This window comes from Lolium rigidum, chromosome 7, assembly GCF_022539505.1.
Source record: "Lolium rigidum isolate FL_2022 chromosome 7, APGP_CSIRO_Lrig_0.1, whole genome shotgun sequence".
Taxonomy (NCBI): domain Eukaryota; kingdom Viridiplantae; phylum Streptophyta; class Magnoliopsida; order Poales; family Poaceae; genus Lolium; species Lolium rigidum.
This window is the reverse complement of record NC_061514.1, coordinates 358,996,623-359,005,382: the sequence shown is the minus strand read 5'-3', so window position 1 is coordinate 359,005,382 and position 8,760 is coordinate 358,996,623. Positions and strand designations below refer to the sequence as shown.

At 49.3% G+C, this 8,760-nt stretch overlaps 1 protein-coding gene across 1 annotated transcript; it reads left to right on the top strand.

Annotated features, from left to right (window-relative positions):
- Positions 1–6,249: 6,249 nt before the first annotated feature.
- LOC124675167 (anthocyanidin 3-O-glucosyltransferase 2-like) lies at positions 6,250–8,083 on the top strand. The gene has a single exon (XM_047211237.1). The coding sequence runs from the start codon at positions 6,415–6,417 to the stop codon at positions 7,858–7,860; it is 1,446 nt and encodes a 481-aa protein (XP_047067193.1). The 5' UTR covers positions 6,250–6,414; the 3' UTR covers positions 7,861–8,083.
- The last annotated feature ends 677 nt before the right edge of the window (positions 8,084–8,760 follow it).

The following is an 8,760-nucleotide window of genomic DNA, read 5'->3' as shown; positions in this document are numbered from 1 at the left end:
AGAACCTCGATCCCTCTTGGGTTTAGTTGCAATAGGCGCAATTTCCATTGCGATGAAATGCACATCCCATTTCTAAATCTACCCTTCGTTGTTCCTATATTCTGGCACATCCCATTTCTAAATCTACCCTTCGTTGTTCCTATGTTCTGGGTTATTACATATACTCTGGGCCCTCTCGATGTAATGTCATTCAATTAGCTTGCAAGAATGTGACAAGGTCACAAGGGATGACATAGCACGGTACGAGTAAAGAGTACTTATCGGTAACGAGGTTGAACTAGGTATAGAGATACCGATGATCAAACCACGTATAAGTAAAGTATCGCGCGACAAAGGGAATCGCGCGACAAAGTTATCGATGAATATGTGGGAGCCATTATGGATCTCCAGGTCTCGCTATTGGTTATTGATCGGAGAGGAGTCTCGATCATGTCTGCATAGTTCACGAACCGTAGGGTGACACACTTAAGGTTCAATGTTGTATAGTAGATATGAAATATGAGATGGAGACCGAATATTATTCGGAGTCTCGGATGGGATCCTAAACATCACGAGGAGGTCCGAAATAGTCCGGAGAATAAGATTTATATAAGGGAAGTCATTTTTAGGGTTACCGGAAAAGTTCATGATTTTTTAGTATTGTACTGGAGGTTCTAGAAGATTCCGTAGGGTACCATAGTGGGGCCCACCTATCCCGGACGACCAACATGGACCGGAGGGGGCGCATAGGCCCACATGGGCCAGGCACACAAGCCCCCCCAAGGCCCATGTGGCTGGATCAAGTGGATAAAATCAAATCCCTTGAAAATAGGGACTTAACTTGGGGGGAAGTTTCCCCCCTTGTTTTGGCCGACCCTAGGGCTTGGAGGAGGGGCCAAGGCAGCCCCCCCACGCCTATATAAGAGGTAGGGGAGGGTTGGGGCGCAACACATCATTCCCCAAACCCTAGCCGCCCCTCTCTCCCTCCTCCTCCTTCCTATACGCAGGCTTGGCGAAGCCCTGCAGGAATTTTTCCTCCACCTCCACCACCACACCGTCGTGTTGCTGGGATTTCGAGGGGATCTACTACCTCCGCTGCCCGCTGGAGCAGGAGAGAAATGATGTCATCGACACCGTACGTGTGACCGAGTACGTAAGTCTTGCCGGATTGCAACACTAGAAGGATCGTATACATAAACCACGAGATCTGATCTCGTTAAGGCCTTGGATCTACGAGGGTTAGTTTCTCATCTATCTCGTTGCTCCGATCTCATAGATTAGATCTTGGCTTTTCCATAGATTGGATCTTGGATTTATTCGTCTTTGCGATAGATTTTTTGTTTTCCATGCATCAAATCCTACAGAGTTCTCCTTCCCGACATCAATGATGGTGTTGAAAGATTATAATCCTCTAGGTATGGGCCTTCAGATCTTGCTTCCGCAGATCGATTTTGGATCTTTTGTCGTTGTTGCCGCGAGGATGATTATCCTCGCAGTTTTTGTCCCGACCGCTACGTCCTCGACAATGGCGATTCGTACTCTCGTCTCTCCATCGACGTCGACAAGGCTAGTCGGTTGTTATTCTTTGACATACCGGTGTTGGTACTCTTGACGATATTGAATGACTGCTTTAATGGTTACGCGTGTGCATGCAGCCTTGGCATTGTGGTTCAAACTAAAATTATGGGAGAACCTTCGTCGGTATTTACAGATTTATGGTTCGTTATCTATCTTTGGCTGCTTTCAGAAAAGTGCAAGATTGTGTTCTTGAAAAAGAAAGAATCTGAAGACCTCGAAGATTTGTTAGTATCTTCTAGATTTTATTTTTTAATCGTTGAAGTCAGCTCGTATATCTCTATCATGTACTATTTGTTAGTACTATAAATATATGTGGCATTGATTGTAAAAAAAATAATAGTTCAAAAATGAGCCAGGACAAATCAGCATAATTGGATAACAAAACAATGAGGCTTAACAAAACCAATGAAAGACGTCTAATTAAGAGCATCTTCACCCGCACAACCATAGTGATTCTAATAGTTATTTGGGGGTCGAGCTCGATTTTTAGGCTGCACCGACGCATTCTAAAAGTAGCCAGCTAGCTTTGGAGCTCAATACAATCGCGGAAACACCGCGTCGGCCCCTTCGTGTGGGTGCCGAATGGGTGCGCCGGCCTCGCGCCACGTCAGATAAAACCCTAGGCCCCGCCTAGCAGTCTCTAGCCCGAAAATCTTACTCCTACTCCCAATTTGTTTCCCCATCGGTCCGTCACTTCATTTCTCCCGCTTTCCACTCCAGCTCCAGCCCTCCTCTCCAGCGAGCGCCTACTACACCGTCGCTGTTTCCGGCATGCCTTCAAAGAAGAAGGCGATTGTGAAGGAGCCCATGAAATCGCGCAATGTTACATTGAAGGAGAAGCCGGTGCACACGCCGGAGGAGGAGTGGGTTGCCAAGAGGAGCCCCTGTGCCATTGTGACGACAGACCAAAAGAGGCGGTGTGATGCTGGCCAGGTGAACCAGGCCGCGGCCGCGGCGAAGGCGGAACCAGCACAGGTATGCCTCAGCCTGGGCGGGACGCAACAGTACTCAGAAGTTGTTCGGCGAGGGCGACGTGACCATCAATCCGAAAGGAAAACTTCATTCAAATCTCTATCCATATTTTGCTAGATTTTTTTAATCAAAATATCCTATTGGGGATGCCGGTTTGGGGACGCCGGTGTGGGGCAGTCCTCCCCAAGTGGAGGAAGCAACTGCCGGCGTGCCCCATAGCGCACTGCTGAGGACTATTTGGGACGCACATGTGAAGATGCTCTAACAGGGGTAGATAGAGAATGCTTCCACTTGCACATGAGTCCAACAACTGCACGTGGTGCCAAAGCTCCGTGATCTTGGACTTGATATACTCAGCAAAAACATGGGTGGCGAAATTGTGGCCTTGCCGTCTTTGCAAGCAAACCACAAAATCAGTCTTACACCTCTTCATCGAGTGGTACTCTTTCGTATTTAGATCTACATTCGACAATGGTTGTGCATCCCCGACATTCAACCGAACCAATGTGGTGGTCTCTCTATTGAGCTTTGGTGGCAAAATATGATGAGTTCCCACATGCCAAACCGCAAAGCCATCGCATCCCTCACCCTCCTTATCACTTGTAAGATTTAGAATGAGCGAAACGCAAGGGTTTTAAAAAACAAGCATATGCCACCTTCAGTTTTCCTAGAAAAAATTGAAAGAGAAACCAGTTTGTGAATAACCACGGGTACAAAGTGTTTGGATCAAATCATGCCAGGAGAATAATCCCGCTTTTTATTTACTTGGTCCGAACTATCTTGTCAAAATACTTCTTATTAATTAATAAATTGGCGCAAAGCTTTTATTCATGTTTCAGAAAAATAAAGTAGAGTACTCAGCAAGATAGCAAGGAAGAGTTTGCACCCCAAGACCTCGCGAAAAGCAGCCCAAAACAGCTTGGCAAGGATGCAGTCAAAGAAAATCTGACTGATCACAAAGGGCACAACCCATCACCCGGCCCATGTCTGTTATGTGTTTGATCTCTGCTGGGGATTATTCCACGAGCCATCTATCGCAACAAAGAAGCTCCACTGCGGAGAGCTTTGTACAGGTCCCTGTCGAGAAGAGGCCGGACTGTGTATTTACTCTTTAGCCGTTTCTTTGTACCGGCGCACCTGATTTTAATAAATTTTAGAATATACTTTTTAAACATATTAGAAAAATTGAAATTATTCACGCACGTACATATCACCTTAACACTTACACGTGCAATTTTTTAAGAAATGTTTTGACCACATATGACGTACACAAAAAAGTGAAACTAAAGCTTTGTTACTGTAAATTGTATACGTCTAATCTTTATATTGTGAACACTATAATTTGTTATTTTTGTATAGGTTGCATAGTTTTATATTTTTGTTTGAAACTTGACACGCCTGTACCTGCACATATTCTCCACACATATGATTTATGGCACATTTTTATAATCAATTTTTTTTTTTTTTTAGTTTTTTATTGCTTAAAACGGGCTCAAATTAACATCCCTTGCTACCTCTACTATTGTCTTTACTCTTACTACTATTTTCTATAAAGTTGATCAATGTTAAAAAGGATTTTTAAAATATTAACTTTTTTGCCTTAAAACATTACTAAAAGTACACTTATTCGAAGATAAAGGGATTATATGGGATGGCCCAGCGATCAGATCAGCGTGCTGACTCGGCCAACTGTTTTCTGAGCAAGGGAATCATGGGCTCAGGTGTTTGGTTTGGTTCCCCTAAAAGAAGGTGTTTGTCTGGTCGACAGAATGTGTTATTTTGTTTGGTTTCACTGGAAAAAAAAAATCTCCTAACAGAAGACGTTTCGTATGATCGCGAGTATAGTCTTGCGTGCAGGCGTATGTGCACAAAAAGAAATGGACTACTGCACGTCTTCTTTGTGATTGAGATGGTTGAACTTAATATTACCAAGTCGTCACTGCCGTGATTGAGATAGTATATATTGATGTGTTTGTGCACACTATATGAAGGAAAAGAATGAACCAGTTCTTGTCTTTCCCACAAAAGGGAAAAGAAACTTGTGCTTATCTGTAAAAAATGGATTTCTGTTTATCGAACTTGTGATGGCAAGCACTTGACACCAAGCTTCCTAGTTTCATGAGAAAGTTCCAAGATACATTTTAGCAGAACATAGATTTCAATATATCCCGTTTTTTCGGAAACCAAGGTTCCGTTTCAACGCAGAAAAAATTCACAACCATTTGAACATGGTATTTTGGTTGCCATACGTTTGATTTTCGAAACGTTCAAATGTTAGAAGAAAATGAAGAAGAATCAGTGGCGAGTTCTGATTTTCAAGAATTAGAGCATCCCCAGCCGTTGGGGCTCTCCAGGCCGAAATCCGGCGCTATTTAGCGCCGGATGGATGTATTTTTTGGCCTGGGGAGGCCCATTTTCCCAGTGGCGAGCCCATGGTCGCCTTCACCCACCGCGTGCATAGCGACGGTGTCGCCGGGAAGGGCAACCGTCGGAGTGCCCTCGTCGCTTTGAACCGCCGTAATAATGGTCCGCGAAGTGGTCTGGAGAGCCCAAACGCCTCGTCGGGAACGGTCGAAGTAGCCTCGACGCGAGAACCGCCGTAATGGAGCATGAACTCCGCGGAAGAGCAACCGCCGCTCTCTTCGTCGAGAGACCTACATATACGGTTTCCAACGGCCGACCCCATTCATCTATTCTCTCCTCACCATCTTCTGTCAACCATGAGCGATCGCTGTTGGCCATCGGACACCGACAGCGAGGGAAGGCGCCCGGATGGCGCCATTGGTGGGATCCAGCTGCATCGTCCGGCGGCGACGATTCCCCCCCGCCGGCCAGCGAGGACGAATGGGATGACGACGAGGAGGAGGACGAAGAGGCCGAGGAGCAGGCCGAGGAAGAGGCCGAGGAAGAGGAGGAGAAGCAGGAGGAGGAGAAGGAGGACGAAGAGGCTGATGAGGACGACGACGAGGAGGACTCAACTTCCTCCGACGAGGAGGTGACGAGCCGGAAGCGTCGCCGCCACGACGATGAGGCGGGGCCATCTAGGAAGAAGAAATAGTTAAAGTTTGTTTTAAAGTTTTTATATGTAATTTTTATGTTTATTCGAATTATATATAATTTGTCTATGTTGCACCACTTGAGAGTTCAAAGCTTTCGTTCGGCGATGGTATTGCCGTAGATCGGGAAGACGAGGGTAGTGCCGTAGATCGGGAAGACGAGGGTATTGCCGTAGAAACCCATGCCATTGTCGCCGACAGGTCGGGGCCACCAAACGGTTCTCGCGATTTTCTCTCATCCGGAGTCCCCGAGCGCTCCCCGGGGGGCCGGGGATGGCCTGGGCTCCCCGGACGAATGAAAGGCCTAATCCGAACGAAAACGAGGAACCGGGGGCGCGACTGGGCCGTTTTCGTCCATCCGGATGACAAATCGCCGTCCTGGGGGCCTCGTCGGGGAGACAGCTGGAGATGCTCTTAGCAGTGCACTTCCATGAAATTGCCGATCAGCCGAGGAGACAAATTCTTCAAAAACGGAGACAAATCCTCCAGGAACGTTCCATCCTGTGACCGTTACGATGACGTCGTCTGTATTGTCCTTTCCTGGCGAAGAAGACGTGCATGATCACTCAATAGCAATTGGCCACGCGAATAGCGTTGGGAAGTACGTACCTATCGGTGGCAAAACTGATGCCATATGGACGAGAAATCGAGGACAAGAAAGCTCTTTACATAGGCATATGTTTTGGGACAATCTCTTGATCGCATAAAAACAAGGTTCAGGCGTGTCGCTCTTCAGATACACTTGCAGCAGTTCAGTTCCGTCAAGGCAGATCTCGCCATTGTTGGCAAATTTTACAAATCCCACTGTGCCCACTCCAGTCCTTCATCAATGGCGTCTCGCCCTACCGTCGTCCTCATCCCGCTCTGGGGATCCGGACACTTCATGTCCGCGCTCGAGGCCGGCAAGGGGCTGCTGGCCGCCGCCGGGGGCGCCTTCTCCCTGACCGTGCTCGTCATGCACGCGCCGACGCAAGCCAAGGCCGCTGAGGTCGAGGGCCACGTGCGCCGGGAGGCGGCTTTGGGCCTCGACATCCGCTTCCTCCAGCTCCCCGCCGTCGAGCACCCCACCGACTGCGTGGATCCCGTGGAGTTCGCGTCCCGGTACGTCGAGCTCCACACGCCCCACGTCAAGGCGGCCATCGCCGGCCTGGCTCCGTCGTCCCGGGCGGCCGCGGTCGTCGTCGATCTCTTCTTCACGGCCCTGTTCGACGTGGCCCACGAGCTCGCCTTGCCGGCGTACGTGTACTTTGCCTCCCCCGCCGCGTTCCTCGCGCTCATGCTGCGCCTGCCGGCGCTCCGCGAGGAACTGACCGGCCCTGGGTTTGCGGAGATGGAAGGCGCGGTGGACGTGCCGGGGCTGCCGCCGGTGCCTCCGTCGTACATGCCGGCCTGCCTCGTCAAATCGAAGATCCCGAGCTACGACGCGTTCGAGTACCACGGACGCCGCTTCATGGAAGCCAGGGGCGTCATCGTGAACACCACCGTGGAGCTCGAGTCCTCGGTCCTCGCCGCAATCGCAGACGGTCGATGCGTTCCCGGGCGCCCCGCTCCGGCGCTCCACGCGATCGGCCCCGTGATCTGGTTCGAAACCAAAGAAAACGACCAACGCCGGCACGAGTGCGTGCGTTGGCTCGACGCCCAGCCGCCGGCGTCAGTGGTGCTCCTCTGCTTCGGAAGCATGGGGTCACACGACGCGGCCCAGGTGAGGGAGATCGCCGCGGGCCTAGAGCGCAGCGGCCACCGCTTCCTGTGGGTGCTGCGAGGCTCACCCGTCGCAGGTACGCGGCACCCGACGGACGCGAACCTGGACGAGCTGCTCCCGCAGGGGTTCCTGGAGGCGACGGCGGGGAGGGGGCTGGTGTGGCCGGCGTGGGCGCCGCAGAGGGAGATCCTATCCCACGCTGCCGTCGGCGGTTTCGTGACACACTGCGGCTGGAACTCCGTCCTGGAGAGCCTGTGGTTCGGCGTGCCGATGGTGCCGTGGCCGCTGTACGGGGAGCAGCACCTGAACGCGTTCGAGCTCGTTGCCGGCGTGGGCGTGGCGGTCGCGCTGGAGATGGACCGGAAGAAGGGGTTCTTCGTGCAGGCGGCGGAGCTGGAGCGCGCAGTGAGGAACCTGATGGACGGCGGGTCGGAGGAAGGGAGGAAGGCGAGGGCGAAGGTATCGGAAACGAGCGCCGAGTTCCGGAGGGCCGTCGGGGATGGCGGCTCGTCGTGCACCGCGCTGCAGAGGCTGGTCGGCGAGATTTTGGATCTGCCGGACGGAAGGAGATGACTCGGCAAAAAAATGGATTATTTCTGTTCAGTTGTGCGATCCGAATCATCCGATGCGCTATTTTGATAAATCTAGGATCGGGGGCACCTGAACTTCAGGTGTACTTCGTACTTGGCAAGAACAATCACGATTCTCTGTCTGTGTGCAGTGTCAGTCTGCAAGTGTTGAACTATGCTGTCGTTTCTAATTGGAGAAATCTTGCCAGAAATGAACTTGTATTGCCCCTGTTGATTTCATTCATATTCGGAAATAGTTCTCTCTCATTGCAGCAGGGGATATACTCTGACGCGCATGCAAGCATTTTGCTATTCATCCGGTCACTATCTAGCTTTATCTCTCCTCTTATCCCATATTTTCCATTCAAATCTAAAATTTGTATATATATTTTTTTTGAAATCAAATATCCAATTTATATTCTAAGTGCATATTTGTGTTCCAAATGCCGGGACTTTGAAACAAGACCGGTTTTAAATATATTCTGACAAGTTTTTGAAATTGAATTTTGAAACATGATGAAACTTGGTGAAACACATCAATATTTTTGCTAGGTTTCATTAAATTTTCAAAGTTAGATCAGGTTTCAAAATTTCAAATATTGTAACAATGTATTCAATATTGGTATTGTTTGAAGCTCTTCCCACTAGGAACCAAATATTCAAACGGTGTTTCAGTTCAATTTCTAGTTTAAAAAATATAGAATTTTCAGATTTTAGAGCTAGTACCATAAAGTTTTAATGGCGTCTTCAATAGTTAGACGATTGCATAGGCGCTCGAAAGGGGAAAATGGCTCCGTATAAGAAAATCGCATATATAAGAGCGTCAGATCTACCATATACCACATGCCGCTGATAACTGCAAGGGCATAGGTAGGTGTAGCTAGTTTTGAAATAAGAGTATTGA